The 19,197-nt window shown below is 40.5% G+C and overlaps 1 protein-coding gene across 8 annotated transcripts in view; it reads right to left on the bottom strand.

Moving 5' to 3' along the window:
- DGKI (diacylglycerol kinase iota) overlaps positions 1–19,197 on the bottom strand; it is a 229,154-nt gene that overhangs the window by 100,237 nt on the left and 109,720 nt on the right. For all 8 annotated transcript variants that reach the window (XM_054080460.1, XM_054080513.1, XM_054080496.1 and 5 more), the window contains 9 exons: positions 18,397–18,457; positions 14,740–14,853; positions 14,016–14,153; positions 13,221–13,299; positions 8,019–8,074; positions 7,108–7,170; positions 6,814–6,887; positions 5,240–5,351; positions 2,557–2,756 (listed from right to left, as the gene is read on the bottom strand). In XM_054080460.1, the coding sequence (XP_053936435.1) occupies positions 2,557–2,756; positions 5,240–5,351; positions 6,814–6,887; positions 7,108–7,170; positions 8,019–8,074; positions 13,221–13,299; positions 14,016–14,153; positions 14,740–14,853; positions 18,397–18,457 (897 nt within the window). The remainder of the gene's footprint in view (positions 1–2,556; positions 2,757–5,239; positions 5,352–6,813; positions 6,888–7,107; positions 7,171–8,018; positions 8,075–13,220; positions 13,300–14,015; positions 14,154–14,739; positions 14,854–18,396; positions 18,458–19,197) is intronic.

The raw sequence follows: 19,197 nt of genomic DNA, 5'->3' as shown, positions 1-19,197 counted from the left end.
CCCAGAGGGCTAAATTGAACAGATGTTGAACGAAACCAAGGAGGCTTTGATTTCATAAACAGACTGACAACCAACAGATGAATAGAAACTCTTAAGGACTGGAGTCAAAATTTGAAGTGAAGCAGTATCTTCCATTAGATGGTTCAGTTGAAAGACACGGACAACCTTTAGGATACCTGAAGAGAACAAGTGTGCCTGAAAACTTGTCTGTATTTTCCAGTTATATAAGATAGTCTAACAAAAGATATTACATCTCTTCATAAATCTTTCCCCATCCTTAAAAATGCAACAGCAAAAGCCCCCACCCTCTCCCTCAGAAAAATTAAATCCTCAGTGCATGGGAAGTGGATCCTTGATAACTTCAGGCCTTTAGTTCAGTATTTTTGCAGACTGGACAGATTATTCTGCTTCACTTTAAGAATGTTTGATGAAAAACTCCAAAGGCACTTACTATGGCATTCATTTTAGTGGAAAAGAGGGTCGTTCATATAAGAAGTACATAATCAGGCCCACTAAACAATCATAGAATCAGAGAATGGTTTGAGTTGGAAGGGCCCTTAAAGACCATCCAGTTCCAACTCCCATGCCATGGGCAGGGACACCTCCCACTAAAACAGAATGGCCAAAGCCCCATCCAACCTCGTCTTGAACACTTTCAGGGCTGCAGCTTCCAAAACTTCCCTGGGTAACCTGTTCCAGTGGCTCACCACCCTCATCATGAAGAATTTCTTATGTCTAGTCTAAATCTTCCCCTCTCCAGCTTACAGCCATTCCCCCTCAAACTACCACTACAGGCCTTTGTAAACAGTCCCTTCTCAGCTTTCCTGTAGCCCCTTCAGGTACTAGAAGGCCACTGTAAGGTCCCCTTGGAGCCTTCTCTTCTCCAGGCTGAACAATCCCACCTCTCTCAGCCTGTCCTTGTATTGGAGATGCTTTGGTTCTCTGATCATCTTGTAGTCCTCCTCTAGACTTGTTCCAACAGTCCCATATCCTTCTTATGCTGAGGATTCCAGAACTTGACACAATACTCCAGGTGGGGTCTCACAAGAGACAAATAGAGGGGCAGAATCACCTCCGTTGACCTGCTGGCCACGCTTCTTTTGATGCAGCTCAGGATACGGTTGGCCTTCTGGGTTGTGAGCATGCATTGCCAGTTCATGTCAAGCTTCTCATCAACCAGCTTCCCCAAGTCCTTCTCCACAGGGCAGCTCTCAATGACTTTATCCCCCATCTTGTATTGAAACCACACATCAAAGGCTTTACAGAAGTCCAGATAGATTATTTCTGCTTGTTATTCTGTGTCCACTGCTGTGGTCACCCCATCACAGGAAGCCATTAGGTTCGTCAGGCAGGACTTGTCCCTGGTGAAGCCATGCTGGCTAATCACCTCCCCATCCTCCATGTGCTTTAGCAGAGCTTCTAGGAGGATCTGTTCCACTATCTTCCCAGGCACAGAGATGAGGCTGACAGTTTGGTAGTTCCTAGGGTCATCTTTTCTACCTTTTTTTAAGAACGGGCACAATGTTACTCTTCTTCCAGTCACCAGGGACTTCTCCTGACCGCCATGACTTTTCAAATGTCATGGAGAGTGGATTGGCAACCACATCAGCCAGTTCCCTCAGGACTCCGGAATGCATCTTGTCAGCTCTCACAGACATCAGCCACCATGTGGCAGCTGCTGCAACCCCAGAGTCAGGAACCACCTGCCCCTAGCTCCCTGTTGGGGGGTCTCTCACTCCACAGAGTGTGTTTTAGCCTCAATCTATCATGCAGCTGCATAACTTACCGTGCTTGATGCCAATTCTCACCAGTTTTTGAATAACCTAAATTATTTCATTGCATGGGAATTTTCATAAGTCAAAATTTGGTATTTTTTAAGGGGTGTGAAAATATCACAGTATCAAATATGCAGTGCTCATAAATAAGTTTTAATTATGAAAAGGAATTCTAGTCCTGTCTTCTTCTTTTTCACATGATTCTGGTTTCAGTTATCTTAGCTTTCCCCTGCTGGTGTTTAGACTACTTATTTCTCCTCTGAGTTTTTACACTGGAGCAGGATCCTCTACAAAGTGCAAACAGCACCTTCGCGATCTCCAGGTCCTTTCTCTACAAACAATCCGCAGCAACATGTTCTCACAGCAGAGACCACAAGATGTCCTGCGTATTTCTTGATTATGGCAATTTGTTAAAAGATCACCAATGGAGTAAAAAAGAGGTCAATAAAGTTGAGAAAATTAATTAAACGAACTTCAAAGGCAACTAGCATACATATGCAGAACTGTCAGAACCCAAGAGGCACACTGTTGAGCCCACACAAACCTCTCTAACTGAAAGATACAACACCTTTCTAAAAGCAAGACAGAAGGTACTCCATAAGATAAAAGAACAAAAGAAAATCAGATAAGTATTAATAATACAGCGGAAAGGGAGTTCAGAAGGTGTGGATTTTTTTGTCATTGTAAACGTGCTGCAAGATCTATACATGCAAAATCTGTGACCAAATACGCTGCCCCAAAGAGGCCTCCTACCACTAGGACATGCACATATCCAACTCACTCATTCAGCAAAGGCATAGATGTTCTCCTCTTGCTCTTCTGCACCATGTTGGCTTGGTTCCTTAAGGAGATTCGAATGAGTGAGGGAGCCAATCGACATGGTTCGCCATCCACTTGCATGGGAATAGACTTGTATGTTAAAAGAGTCACTTCACGGCACTGATGCAACCTCTCTCCATGACCACCCACCTGAAGAGCAGCCTGGGAAGAAAAAAAAAAAAAAAGAACAAAACAACAAAACACAACCCCAAAACCCAACAAACACCACAGGCAAAAACAAATCTAAAACCAAACAGGAAAAACAAAGAAAAGACACCTCTAAACAGACAGTTAAGGCAGTTAAACCTAAAACGCTGTTTTGCTGACAGCATGCATTGCACAGCGTTCCATGGGAAAGAATTTTAACAAGTCACACTACATGTATTTTCACTCAAATTTGCAAAGCAGGACTTAAAATTTGACATGAAAAAGTAGTGGGTAACAAGCAGATTTCTAACCATACGTATCACATATCTCATCACCTTGCCACCTTGGTATATATCAAGCATATTACACACACAGAAATATGTACACATACACACGTGCACACATAAATGAATACCTGTGCTTATTCTTAAAGTTTTCAATCTGTTTTGGTTGGTTTGTTTTTACACTAACAGTAACATTACTAATTATTTGCTCTTTAAAACGACCACCTTAATTGAGTACATCTGCGAGACAGAAAAATTATTTCCCCTTCCTGAACAGAATACAGTCCTTAATGTGAATTAAATAAAACTAAAATCCTTATTATGAAAGTTTACACAGCAACTCAACCTTGAGACTAGACAGACTGAAGGGAGCAAGCACAAGGACCTTGTTAAAAACAATTAAATACCATGTTCAAGAATGCATTCAAAGAAATGAAAGAAAAAGGGCAATGAGCAGACATGTTCTAAGCAGATATGTTTGGACAGAAATGTATTTTTTCAATTTGTAGTGTGACTATTAACTCTCATCTATCGGACGCATAAAGAAATCCTCTATTAATGCACTACTAACAGAAAGCATGCTAAAAATAAGTAAAGACCTTAAATCCTGCTCTTTCTGCTTAATATTAGGATCAACTGATAATATGGTCAATAATATTCATTACAACACTTTTTATAAAGTACTTCTTTTCCTTGGTCTTGCAGACATTTTTGGGTATGACCAAACACATCTGGGAGACATATAAAGCAAGTCAGGATTATATTAACACAATCTAGGGTTATAGCAGTTCCTCAGCATCACAAGCAATGGGACTTACAGACCCTCAGTTCTGAATTAGGGTCCCTTTAAAGATCAGCTCAAAGGGTCTTACTACTTAAATTCAGTCCTATCTGAAACTGTTGGTAACTTTGAGATCTCTAGCTACTGAGAGTGGCTGGAGACAATTTTGATAGCAGAAACATATCCTAAAATCTTCAGCGGTAAAGTAACAAGATCTTATTCCACAAGACCTGGTAAGGTAACATATAGAATTCTGCTTAGTTGTGGATTATTTCCCTAATCCACAAGAGCCATTAAAAAAAAAAAAAAAACCAAAACCAAAACCAAAAAAAAAAACCAAACCCCCAAACAATCAAAGAAAAAAGAATCTTTAACCTAGACTTCTAAAGAAATGATTACTGATCAAGGTGACCTTGTACTTCCGCTTATTTTGAAGACTGTTTGAATTTCTCTTTAAGGAAGCAAACACAATTATCATGGATATTCACTGAATGTGATATGCACGGAGGGCAGGTCACACAGTAAATAAATGTGTGAGTTTAGTGAAAATAGGCTTATCCATGTTAGCTTTAACTTAGTCCACACAAGATACAGCAGCAACAAAGGCCTAAGCGTATGAACTTAAGCGTGAAAGAGTGACCTAAACAAAACCGCCAGGAATCCCTGATATGTGCCTTTTATCGGCCACACTAAGTTCAAGCTACAGTGCCTCAGGTAGATTAACGCTAGCATGGGGATAACCATCAATACTTTGACTGCCTTTAATCACCCTCTGTAGAGATTGTCACTGTGTTTAACCATTGTGATAACAGGACATTAGGGCATATACAGTGTGATTGCTTTTATAGTAACTCAGTTTTAGTTTACTTTAAGGACAGCATTGACAAAGTGCACTGCTGAGTTGAAATTGTTGAGCTTTTTTTCCCTAGCAGAACAAAGAGAGATATTTGCACCAGAAATATTAATAAATTTTCAATAGCTATTACTAAATTTTCACAACATTTTAGTGGGCATATGGAAATTGTACCATCATATAATTTTATATAATATTTACAGTAGCCAGTTTTACAAAAAAAAAAATTGAACTTTTATGTCACAGATTGAAATATATAAAAGCTAAAAAGAAATGGTTGTTATTATTTTACCTCACAATGTTCCCACAGTAAACACATACATGCATCCTATTTTTACTGTAATAATCTTGCCATTTAACCAGGGTGCACTGCACAAGCATGTTAGCCACAGTTTCCAAAGTGCACATCTCCTTATTTAAAACCTAACAGCAGAACATGTTTGGGCCATAGCTGATTGAATATGTGGAATCATGATGGTTCTTCAATAATGAAAACAACATTGCACTCTGTAAAGCCACCCACAGAATTCACCAAGCCCGGTAGCATGTGCAGGCAGGGTAGCACCTGCAATATACTCACCAGTGAGGCCATGGTGAACCCAATGACTTCAATGTAGCCATCATCATGGCGCTGAGGTTCAAAGTCTCTGTGATCTCCAGGGTTTCCCCAGGGCATTGTGCCAGCACAATATCTACAGAAAAAGGTTTTGAAAGCAAGCTTTGAGAAAGCAGCTTTCCCTGACAGGTCCCAACTAGTAGCCTGTTCTGCAGAAGTATCTAGATATCCATTTCGGATTCAATTCAAGGACAAGTTAAAGCTAAGCTGGCAAGGACTGGACAAAAGGAAAAATTTGTCTCTTATTTCCAAGCTGGTATATCATCCATAAAAGTGTCCATCATAATTTTCGGCAAGTTCCTTTGTGATAGGAAAATGGAGAAACACCAGGAAATAGATAACAGAGCAGAAGCGCTTCGCTGTCCCCACTTGCTTTTCTTTCTACAGATGATCTGAGGAGCCAGAAAGCTGCTTAGTCCCTCTGGTAGGCAGGCATGGGGCTACAGCAGCAACTCCAGCCTTGAAGCTCCATTTCCTCTTTCCCTGCTGGCTCTGAAACCCTAACATCATAAGGAATGCAAAACATTTCATAGCTTCAGGAGGCAGGGAGAAATAAGAAGCAGGAACCCATCCAGCTGTGGCATCTACCTTTCCTACTACTAAAGAATGGACCTAAAAGTGATCCAAGAGTGATAGAACAGAGAACTTTTAGAGGTGACCGTAAGTAGAAGTTTGCAGTGAGGATAATGCAGGGCTCAAGAGATCAAGTGCTTGGGACTGCACATGGAGCAAAGCCTTAGGTTGTTTAAAGCAGTGGTCTCTAAAGTGGGGTGTACGCACCATGGAGTGTGCAAGAAAAATCCACAACCAATAAGACAGTCAGGGTGTCTAACGAAAACTTAGCTCGTACCTTTAATAAATAAGTTTTAAAAATATTAAATGTGTTTGTTTCATCTGTGTCATATCCCTTCTGAATTTCTATTTTTGTGTATGATGTATGTAATATATCAGTACAGTGGTACATGTATATAGTTTATAAATAAATATACAGGTATTCAGACGGAGCTCAAAATATTTTCAATTACAGGGATGCACAATCAAAAAAAAATTGTAGGCTACTGCTCTGGAGAGCAGGAGATGGGCAACTTTTAAGAACACAGCTATATTTCTACTTGAGACATCCATTAAAAATCAGCACTTTTTTCAATAATTTGGTATTGCTTTACCAGAAAAATATTGATTCTTTCCCCACCACGACCCTGCTTCTTCCCACATTCTGCTTCTAGTTGAGTGAAAGACCAGGCATCTGTGTCTTTACTATCCTGTTTGCAGGCTAGGTGCACAAGTTTTGAAAGCATGTTTGTTAATCATTTCTACTATCACTGCCTCTGGATATTCAAATCTTTAAAGAATGGTTTAGCTGCACCCTCAAATCTGCTCCCATTCCATATTTCTAATTAACAGTATTATAAGCACCTAGCTTTCAAGAAGGCAGCACAGTGGCAATGCTCATCCTGCACATCCACCCAGACCAGGATAACTTGTAGGTATTCCACCCTCCCAGCTTTTGAAACTCCAAGCATCTGTCTGGAACTTACCTGGGTATGTTTAAAAACACTATACACTGGAACTTCAGCTCCTGGATCTTTGGAGTCAGGTCTGTACCATCACACTACAAAGCCAAAGTGACAGAGCACAGAGAAATTGCTGAATGGAGCCACAGACAAGAGAAGTGTTGCTGCTTTGTAACAACTTTCCCAAGACTTTCCTTGGAATGTGTTGCAAATGTCATGCTCAAAACTGAAAAGTAACAGAGCCATTAAACTCTCACCTCACTCTCTCTCCATTCCCCCCTCTTCCCACAATACTATGATACAATTTCTCATACTTACCACAACTTTAACATGCTTGGATAAATCTCTTGAGCTTCTTTGCAGAAAGTCTGTAAAGGCTGCCTGCAACAGAAATAAGTGCAGGAATTTTCATCAATGCCTCCTCTCTTCTCCTTCCTCATTTCTTATCACACCACAGAGATAACTACCAAATGCCATCCTTTTGTCAAACTTATTCTTTCCTGCTCTCGAGACATTTTTTGTTTAGTTCAGTTTTTAAGTTATTATACTTCTTTTGAGAGGTTAACTAAAGAAGATCCTTGGACACCCAAGGATTTAAATGCAAATTCTTGCTCACGTATTTGTTTCCATGTTTAAGGCATGCAGGTACAGTGGGAGTCATCATCAGGGAAGAATTTATATGCCGTGCATTATCCAGTTAGTGTTTCTCTCTTAATAACTGTGTTTTAGAAGGCAGTGTCTATACATGTACCTCCTGAATGCAGAAGTGGGTAATTTTATTTGCATATTCATACATGAAAAATAAGCACTCCAAGTAGCTGATCTCTGTCTCCTATTCCACATGACCCTACAGCCAAGACTACTTCTCAAAGCTACAAAGATACAGGCCAACACTTGGGGAACCTCTAAAAAAGCCAATATCAATGTGCTGCCCAAACTCTAAAAGAAGCAGAGCAATTTGTTGAGAAGCTTATATGTCAGAAGTAGGGGGACCAAGACATCATCAAAGAAGGAGCATTTCTGTCACCTGCCAAGCACTCTAAAACAACAGTGCTTCAGGCACTTTCCAACAGGCACGTGTGTGGCATTGCCAGAAATAGTACATGTGCACTTTAAACTGCAAGAGGCAAAATGAGCTGGCATGAGCTCCTGATGTGAGAAAGGGGGAAGGTACTTAAACATTCAAACAACTAATTTAGCATCATTCTGTAAGACAAATCACAACTCACCCCCGCATAAAACATTTTATTTCTAAATCGGCTGTTGAATTTCTCTGGATTTGCTTCTGTGAAAGGATAAAAAGGAAAGTTATGAACACCCTAATAAAACAAGTAGACTCCAGTGCACCTTTACATTCCCTGCTAGAACTATATTGCTTTTAACAAACATCACTCAGTGAAAAAATTAACATAAATATATTTTTCCTGTGTGAGAGTCTCCCATCTGTGCCATCATCTGCCATTAGATTTCAAACATTGAATCACTCCCATTTCTGGCAGAGTAAAAATAGATGGAAACATAAGCAGATAAGTAACTAGAACACAATCAGTTAATTCATCACCTCTCAGACCATTCATCTCATGATCTCTCAGTACCATTTGTGAGACTTCTGTTTCTACCAATGCAGAACAGATGTCTAAGAATTATTAGAAATCCATGGAACACTAACTCATGCACTGAAGCAAGAGCAGATTAGTAAACTACAACATGAAACAGACACTTAAATTCTGATTAAAAAGAGGATATCTTGAAGGTACTGAGGAACAGACATCTCTGTGTAAGTATTCCTTACACACACACAAAAAAAGAGTGGTTACTCTAAAACCTGTTTCGAGAGCCGCTTCATTTTGATTAGACTCCAAATGATGAAGAATTTTAATAGCCAGTAGTAACTTACAGCTAGTGGTTAACTCTTACTGTTAAAATCAATGTGGGGGGTTCTCCTATCTTGAACTTTTCAGACTTAAACTGCCAACTGCTACATCTTATTACATTTCTTGTCATATTAAAGAGCCCCCAACTATTAGATATCTTCTCCTTGAGTAAATACTTACAGGCTGTGATTAAATCGCCTCTTAAGCTTCTTTCCGATAAGCTAAATGTAGCTCCTCTAACCTACCAGTACAACGCATGCTTCCCAGAGTACAGGTCATTCTCGGGCCTCCCTGGGAACCACTTCCCTAGTCTGTGGCATCCAGAGATTTCAGAAGCAGTCTCTTCTGACACTGTACTCAGTAGCAGTAACTACCACCTATCCTTGCTCAGTAACTCTCTAGTGAAAACATACAAGTATCAATATAAGTTATTGTGGTTAAAGCATCACACTGGTGTGAATGCTTCCAAATTATAGTACTTATTCTCAAACGACCTCTTGAAACCATGTTTCTAGGTCTCTTTGAAGTCACTGCAGATCACAAAATAAGGCTCTATTTTGTCAGAATGAGCTACTTTGCAGTTCTTGTTTGTTTGCCCAGCTGCTGTGCCATCCATTCGCTGTGCACTGTGGGTGAGCCTGGAACACAGTCAGGGCTACCTGTTCTTCAAATGATTACTTTCACTGTGTAAGTAAGTTTAATCTCACTTACTGAACTGACAGCTCTTCAGAGACTGCCTCAACATCCCAGGATCAGAAGCAGGAGGTTTCTGAAGGGCCAGTGCCTGTGTTGCATGTTGTCTGGTATGGCTCTCCCTTATGACTCTAGGCAGCTGCAGAGCACTGGCTCTCCCATACATCTTACGACAAATACTGACTGGAATCAAAGCCCCAGTTCAGAACAGAAAAGGAGTTTTTTTGAGGTCATGGACTCAGCAGTCCTTCAACATACTAAATTGTTCTTACTTCTGACATAGCAGATCACAGAATCACAGAATCACAAGGTTGGAAAGGACCCATTGGATCATCGAGTCCAACCGTTCCTAACACTCCCTAAACCATGTCCCTAAGTACTTCATCCACCCGTTCCTTAAACACCTCCAGGGAAGGCGACTCGACCACCTCCCTGGGCAGCCTGTTCCAGTACCCAATGACTCTTACTGTGAAGAATTTTTTTCTGATATCCAACCTGAACCTCCCCTGACGGAGCTTCAGGCCATTCTCTCTAGTCCTGTCCCCTGTCACTTGGGAGAAGAGGCCAGCTCCCTCCTCTCCACAACCTCCTTTCAGGTAGTTGTAGAGAGTAATAAGGTCTCCCCTCAGCCTCCTCTTCTCAAGGCTAAACAACCCCAGCTCTCTCAGCCGCTCCTCATAAGACTTGTTCTCCAGCCCCCTCACCAGCTTTGTTGCTCTTCTCTGGACACGCTCCAGAGCCTCAACATCCTTCTTGTGGTGAGGGGCCCAGAACTGAACACAGTACTCAAGATGCGGTCTCACCAGTGCCGAGTACAGAGGGAGAATAACCTCCCTGGACCTGCTGGTGACCCCATTTCTGATACAAGCCAAGATGCCGTTGGCCTTCTTGGCCACCTGGGCACACTGCTGGCTCATGTTCAGTCGGCTGTCAACCAGCACCCCCAGGTCCTTCTCTTCTGTGCAGCTCTCCAGCCATTCTTCCCCCAGTCTGTAGCGCTGCATAGGGTTGTTGTGCCCCAAGTGCAGGACCCGGCATTTGGTCTTGTTAAACCTCATCCCATTGGTCTCGGCCCAGCAGTCCAGCCTGTTCAGATCCCTTTGCAGAGCCTCCCTACCCTCCAGCAAGTCGACACTTCCTCCCAGCTTAGTGTCATCTGCAAACTTGCTAAGGGTGCACTCGATGCCTTCATCCAGGTCATTGATAAAGACATTGAACAGAGCTGGACCCAGTACTGAGCCCTGAGGAACTCCACTTGTGACTGGCCTCCAGCTGGAGTTAACTCCATTGACCACCACTCTCTGGGCCCGGCCATCCAACCAGTTTTCAACCCAGGAGAGTGTGCGCCTGTCCAGGCCAGAGGCTGACAGTTTCTGAAGCAGAATGCTGTGAGAAACTGTGTCAAAGGCTTTAAAATGATGGGCATGGATAGGGAGGAAGGACTGTTTCTGCAACGTCGAATAGAACCTGAAGTTGATTAGAGTGCAACTTGAATTGTAGAATTAAATGACTGACTGCATATCTAAGTCTCACTCCATCCTCAAGACATCAAGAGAGTGGGAAATGGAATGTATTAGACCGTGTGTGTGTAGGGGGGGGTGTCTTGCAAATGAACAGTCCTGTAGAGCTGAGGGATCAAACAGCATGTCAAAAAAGATACAGTAAATTGCATCTACCCTGCTTCACTAAAGCACAAGGATAACATGCGAGGAAAATGGAAAGAGCTGCTGCCCAAAACACTTCCTGAAGAAACAGAGCTAAATACATTAGGCTTGGAGCCAGCCCTCAAAGCTCAATCTGATTAGTCAGAAGAAAAGCATAGAGGTTGCCATGGAAAATGCCACATTCATGTACAGGCTCCTCTGAGACACTGCAATCACAGCTTGTTCTAAACACAATTGACCAATCTCTATTGCATAAAGTACCTTGATAGGTTGAAAGTTCAAACCAATTTAAATTTATTTTGGTTTGGGGAAGGGGACATGTGTTATGTGTTTGATTTAATACTATATATGATTACAAAAGCTCCACAACTGCACACAGCCACTTATCTTAATGGACTAAGTGCTACAGCCATGAAAACACTACAGCCATGAAAGTTTCCCTAGATTGTCATCAACTGAAAACAAGATCAGAATCAGTTTTGCATTGCTTAATTCACAGAATCAAAGTTTGGGTTGAAAGGGACCTTCAAAGGTCATATAGTCCAACCGCCCTGCAATGAGCAGTGACATCAACTAGAACAGTTTGCTCAGAGTCCCACTCAACTTGACCTTGAATGTTTCCAGGGATGAGGCATCCACCACTTCTGAGAAACCTGTTCTAGTATTTCACCACCTTCATCATAAAAAGAATTTTTCCCTATATCAAGCATAAATTTTCTCTTTTAGTTTAAAAACATTACCCCTTGCCCTATGACAACAGGCCCTACTGAAGTCTGTCCCCATCTATATTTTAAGCTCCTGTTAAGTACTGAAAGGACACAATAAGGTCTCTCCGAAGCCTTCTCTTCTCCAGGCTGAACAACGTCAATTCCACCAGAAAAACAATAAAACCTACACACCAGCAACACCTCCAGGGCTATAAGCTTTTCTGTCCTAAAAATATATAGGAGTCATTTAGTATATTTTAGTATTTGAGAGGGTAAGGATGATACCAGCAGAAATGACTTGTAGGAGCAGGTACTCGTGCTATGAAAAGCTCTCTTGGAAGCTCACACCCACTCACAGACACACAGCTTGCTCTGTCAAGTATTTTTCACTCATGTAAATTTTTAAAACACTGGCATCTCTGGAATAACATCCATTCTTCATAGGGCTCCATAACTTCATTATTAAGTAATGCCTCCATTAAGTGAGGAAAGTAGCCATGCATTTCATCTATATAGTACATTCACAGCCACATTAGCAACGCATAGTGATAGGCATTCATAAAAAAAAAAGCATACAGCTGTCATCATTTCATTCCTGTGCCCTTTAGTGGCCCCTCATTATTATTCCTAAAGCTTGAAGAAGTCTTAAACATTATAAAATATGCATTAGCTCATTCCATCATGTATCCTGCTCTTTATTTAGCATGGCATTAGAGTGCTATCTTTTCATCTTGGAATGACATTCTGATAGCATGAAAGTGAAGAGGCTGTGATTTAGGAAAAATACTCACATATGAAGCTGAAATGACCAAAAAGCTGAACAAAGACAATTGAACGAGGTTTGTTTATACAAACACGTTTTGCCTAAATGATATAAACAGAGCAGGCCACCTGATAATTCCCATTTGGATTTGTATGGGGTGGTATAACTGCTGTGGGCAAGGGGACAAACAAGATGCTATAGCAGCTCAAATTCCTGATAGTTTTATGCACGGTAAAACCTTTCACTTGCATAGAGACGCTCTGGGTCTGTACCAAGTCCAATGATTTGAGAATACAATTATTCTCCTGCTACCCGACTACTTCCATAGCCTTGCAGCTTTTCTCCTCCCTCCAGCTCCACGCTTGCACCTGACTTACATTTGGTTTTCTCTCTGCTCTTATCCTGACACCGCTGCATCAGCATAAAATTCCTTTATATCCATACTTGGCACCTCCTTTAGAAGATAAAAAAAACTTTTAAAAGGGTCCCCTTTTAGCCTTTTTCCTCCAGTGAATGCCATTTTTCCCTGTACTTTTTTTCATTTTTAAATCACAAAGCCCTGTGGAAACTCATGATACAATCACTTAATTCCTACTTGCACGTATTTTGCGTTTTTATTCTCCAGCTCTCCTTCTGAATTATAAGAACAGGATGTTAAATCTAACTCCATTTGTAATTCATAAAATAACTGCCCATTCCCTAGGCTAAAGTAATAAAAGGTTCCCATTACCTCTAGATTCATGGAACTCCAGTGTAACATGTGCATCAAATCCAAGGCTAAAGTAATTATTGAAGACATTGAGAGGAAGCTGTAATTGGATAATAAAAAGACATTTAAAAATAACACAAATTAAATATTCCATGACACATCAAGAATACTTTAAACCTGGCATCTCATGAAAACCTAGGATGAAGAAAGTAGAACATATCAGGGAAATGTATGCAGAAAGTTACTCTGAAGGTTAGTAATGGCTTGTGAAAGATGATCAGCCCAAAGAACAAACACATTTACAATGCTTTATGACCATATATGCATATTTGAAAAAACAAAGAGTTCCTTATATTGTCATTGAGATTTCCCCCAATGCTGGTCCACTTAACATGTCAATACAAAAGGTTTTCATAATTGTTAGCGCTTCAAGCTCAGCATGGCAAACAGAACTCAAGTTTTGTTCTTCCTGCTTCACAAATAACCAGGAGCAATGCACGTCCCAGACATGAAATTCTAATTCTATTGAGGACGCATGAGGCACAGAAGCACACGTCTGGCCTCTTCATCACTACATGTGCCCAGCAGGGCTGTAGAGAGACAACAGTAGCATCCAATAGATAAGCTGGAAATTCTAACTGTGAAGAGGAAAATGGTTAACTAGAAAAAAAAACAACCAACATTCTTTCAGATCAAATGCTAAGGATTCTTCCCATGATTTAGCTGTTGAGATAAATGCTCAAAGCCTGGGAATCACAAACAAGAAATAAATGGCTGGTATGCATTGCGTCTCTCTGGAAAAAAGAAGGCTCTAACCTTACGTGCCCCATCCTCCAGCTCATCCTGTGGCAAGTCAGGGTTGCGCTCAACCTGGAGATTCCAGCGGTCCAGCTGGACAATGGTCCCATCTTCTACATGGCACAGGATCTTGGACACGGGCTCATCTGTGTAGCCCTGAGAGTGTCACCAGAGTTATAAGCCAAGGACAGTGAAAGCAAAACAAGTCACTCATCAGTTACCTGGCAGACCTCCCTTCTTTCACACAGGTCTAAAACAGCAGATCAAATGTTCCTAAGAACACTTCAAAACATTCCTAAATTTCAGCAATAGCAAGAATTTTAACACGCTACTGTTGAGGTACATAAGCCTTAGGCAGGCAAAGTAAGGCCATAAGGTGAAGAATTTGAAGGGTGTTTGCCTTGTCTTGAATAATTCCAGTGTCAGTCAAGGATAAATACAAGAAATAAAGTTTAAACTATGCTTAAATTAGAAGTCTGTGTATCCTCCTCATTACTTGGCCTGAAATACCAGACACACACATCTGTGTACACTTTTATTACAACAGCTACTTCATTAGTAATTCAAGGTCCCAGATCAGAAATTTAAGCAAACTCTTATGCCTAAATGAAGCAGATCTTGGACACAGCTCTTGGAACAAATGTTCCAAGCAGATCTTGGAACGTTTAGCCACAACATTCCACCATACACAACAAAATCAGAGCAGCAAGTCGAGAGTTTGGGTACACCAGTCAGTGCTTACCCCGCCCCAGTTGAGGGTGCGGGCAAGGTCATTTCCAGTGCCAAGTGGAAGGACAGCCACAGGAGGCGGGGGGCTGAGTTGCAGCTCATCAAGAATGGAGAGGATCCAACCCACCTTTAAAACAGGAAATACAAAGAACTTAGTCAGGAAGATTAAAAGGAATGGAAAAAAAAATACATATTTTGATCATATTCCCTTTACAGAGAGGATCATGTAAAATAAAAGGAGCAGGACAGATGAGAATATCTGAAATTTAACTCTACAACTGTCCCACCTAAGGTTTCATCTTTCAGAGAACAGGTGTAGCAGTTTGCATGAAGCTCCTGTGCAAGTAGAAGAAATGGGATGTAAACACTATCTATCTTTAACAGAACACAGAGATACTGTGGAAAGGGAACACAAGTTACTGTTCTTTAAGCAGGAAATTAAAACAGAGAATTACACCAGGTATTATAAGGCTGCCTAACTACTGCTCTGGAAAATACTGCATGCAAAAATGACAGAAGAATTGCACTGAAAATTCAAGATAACTTTATTTAAATTGCCATTATGCTAAAGGCAAGCAAATCTTTGACAATTGTTATTAAAGAAGTTGAGAGACACATTAAAAGAGCATGGTATCACAGAGCGTGTCCTGAAACAAGAAGGTCCAAATGATGTTAAGCATGGACTTGTCCACAGGTCTCCCATTCTCCAGACAAGAGACCTTGGTGATGAATTACCTCACTCACCACAAAGCATGATATATCACTCACTGCAAATCATGATATATATACATAATATATTCTAGTCATATGTGTATGCATACATAGATACATATAAAAGACTAAAAGACTAGAAAAACTCATGCTCAGGGTTGAAGGCTTTGGGTTGGGACGATGAATCTGGCTCTTTCGTATCATATACTATTAGTTAGGCTAGAAAGCTATTTCTCTGTCCTGATTCTATTCTGGACTACATAATTTTTACAGAAGGAACAAATTATTTTAAAATATTTTCGTTTCATTCGTTCATGATAATTTCTAAGCAGAGGAAGAATTGCTGCTTAAGAAGTTATCAAACTTCTTATAACTGAAGTTCCTGCTACAAGAAAATAGGACTGTTTCTTAGACTATTTCTCACCTTTAAATTGCAATCTGAAAAAATTGTGCTGCATTTTAAAATAAAGAATTAAGAAAAAATAAACATAAGAAAATAAAAATAAAAACTGATTTATTGTTTTTCCTGATGCCAGTGTTCAAAGATGGAGACTCTACCGGATATGCAAGCTCCCAAATAAGACAGAAAACTGAAATCCTGACTGCAGCTCAACAGAATTTTTTCTCCTCCAACAAATATTACTATGATTTAAAATAGATTCTTAACCTAAACTAGGATGATACTGGAGCTTCATGAAAGGCAACCCAGCGTAATATGGGCATTGGGAACAACAGTTGGAATTGGAAGGACTGCAGAAGGGGTGGCCTGACAAATACAGCAATCACCATGCTATTCCGTATTCTAGGGTATATCTTCCTCCAAGTCTCTTGATATATACACTTAATTTTGTAGAAACAGTATTTATCTGAGAGTTATTTATCATAACCAATCATCCAATTACTAAAGCATTCATCTGGGATGTGATCAATATGAGGGCTCATTTTCTGACAACGGTCATCTTAATCGCTTACACCTCTCATGAACTTGGATATTAACAAATGTACTTAAGTTTATCATAGACACCATGGTAGGACTAAGTAGCGTACTTAAGGATTTTTCAGAAGTAAGTAATCCTCTACCTTTCAAAGTATGTATCCTTCAGTACCGATAAAAGGAAACAGAATAGAGTTCCGATTACTTCACCTGGGCCAGGAGTTTTAGAGTCCTTTATCATTGGTGCTCACCTAATCCATACATCTGTGCCTCAGCCTCCCACTCAGACAAGTGATATTACATTATTTACTTTTGTAAATTATTTTAACTGATAAACAGAAACTTCAAATTACTAATGGGTAAGTACAACATTGCTATTTAGCCTGGGGTCTTTTCTAAACCCTGCACATTAGTCCTACAGTCAAGGATGACAGACTCTCATTTTCCTGTAAACAGAAAGCTCCCAACTGCTTCGAAAGCAAAACTTTCCACTGGAAAGGAACAGCAAGCAGCGATGATGCAAAAGTTACAATAAGTTCTGATTCACGTCAATAATGCAAAGTAACATCTGGTCTCATTGAATATTCACAAAGTCCATTTGAGCCAGACTTTTCATTTCTGGATGTAATGGCTTTGGGAATAAGTAGATATTAATTTGTTTCAAACTCAGCAACAGCAGAGGTAATAGAGTGCTGCTCATACTAACGAGAAGGTGCTGCCACCTGTCGTTTGCACTGCTGAAAGGGAGAACAAAGGATGGGCAGACTCGAGGTAGCTGCATTCATTTCTATTTTAATATTTTCAGGATCAAATTTTTTTTCCCCAATTAAAATATTGGCTTCCTCAGATGGAAGAAGAAGACTTTCAGAAACAGATTGCACTTTTTTTGCAGCTTATGTCTCCTGCTAAGCAACATCTTGCAAGTTTCTCAAGGAAACTTCACAGTTCAGTAACAGTAATATCTTATTTTCCCAGGTACCAGAAAGACAGTAGTCTAATTACTTTTTTTTCTCCCTTCAGTCTTGCAGGGGAAGCAGTGGTATTAATAATTCGTACAGCTGGAGTTTTAAAAGAACCCACAGAAGGGGAACAGGAAGTTCCCCCAGAAATTCAGTCAGAGATGAGGGTTTAAATTTGGGGGTTCAGCTCACTACAAAAAAAAGGAAATCATTCCCATGCCCTAAAAAACTACCCTGGCCCGCCATTGTACCTTGCAAGCAGTGATGTATTTTCTTTGCCATATGTACTGTTATAATTATTATCAAATGCATGTTTAGGAAACTGAGCTTCACAGGGATTAATGGTCAGTTTTTCAACTGCATTTAAGCACTCAGTGGCACAAAATGAGATTTACAATATTTTTAAGTACTGGAAAGAGTAATGACGTTGAAATACCTCCATTAACACTCATGACCCTGTACTGAGGAGTCTGTCTCCAACTGAAGGTGCCTAAATCCTTTAAAGATCAGACACTCTTCAGTTATCCAAGACCACACAGGAATTCAGTAGCAAAGAAAAATACTGAACCTGTATCTGCCAGATTCACGGCTAGCAGTATGACCAAGGCAATATTCTTCCTCTCAGAAATTTTGCAAAGAAAGTGGGGAAACTCAGTTTCTTTAAGCACAGAGGAGATTGTATTTGACTGTACTCAAACATCATGGAGACAATAGTGGGAAGGAGCAGAAAGTAAGATTTAATAGCTCCCAGACACTGACTTAAACTGTTAGACCCTCTGATCTGTGTAAATGGTGAAAGGAGGACAGCAAAGGTTGCCTTTTATTTTTTTTTTTTTTAAGCTGTACCACAACTTTATGCATAAAGCAGACAGGACCTTAGACATCAGGATCTGGCCCTATTCACAACACAGACCAGGCCACATACACTTTCTTTTAAAAAGAAGATTTCACAAGAGTAAAGCACTTCATATGTCTCTGCAGGCATCATCAGGTGGGAAATCCACAATAGCAAAGAATTTAACTGCTTGGTCGATGACCTCGAGGCTGCCAGGCACCAGCCACCTACCGTCCCATCCCCACCACAGGCCAGAATCCGCAGGTTTGGCACTTTTCTGTACAGCTCCAGCCTGGCCAGTGGATAGAAAGAGAAAGAAAGAGGAAAAAAAGGGAAAAAGTCACAACAATAATGCAAGTATTTTTTATGCATTTTGCTGAGTTACAGTTCAACAATCACTTATTGTATATTCAAATATTCATTACTAAAGATGTGGGTGGATGCAGAAAAACAATTTTAAAAAGAATCTCCGTGTTACCCAAAGCCTCGTTAGTGAGGAGGCATCAGCCCTGGCCACCTCAGGTGGTATCAGCCCCAATCCAGCCTGAGCCGTGTGACTCGCTTCACATCTTCACACACGCATGCTCACACACACACCCTCCCACCACCACAGGGCATTCCTTCATAGTTAAGCAGCACCTCCTGGAAAGTATTTTATCAGTTATGTTTCTATGCTAAATCCGAAAGGTCAGATTCTCATATTCCCTCTAGAGATGACAGAATCTTTCATTTTCCCTATCCTAAAGCAAACAAATATAAGCATTGAGTTAAACACTATAACCATTTAACAAAATTTAGTGTTCCTCATCAGGATTTGCTGAACTACTGTTTCTGAGGCACATAGAACATGGCAGCTTCTTCAACTGCTAGCTACTTTTTTTTAACATCATAGAAGGCAAGAACATCTAATACAGTTCTTTCTCTGGATATCTGATCTAAGATAGCCAAAAAAAGCATCTGCTGAAGACCTGCTCCTTTAGTTGCATGAAAGAGAGGCACAATTAAATATCTACTCATGAAGGGGGCACATCC

This window comes from Cuculus canorus, chromosome 1 (genome assembly GCF_017976375.1).
Source record: "Cuculus canorus isolate bCucCan1 chromosome 1, bCucCan1.pri, whole genome shotgun sequence".
In the NCBI taxonomy this organism is placed as follows: domain Eukaryota; kingdom Metazoa; phylum Chordata; class Aves; order Cuculiformes; family Cuculidae; genus Cuculus; species Cuculus canorus.
The sequence above is the reverse complement of the archived record's forward strand: the minus strand, read 5'-3'. Positions and strand labels throughout refer to the sequence as shown.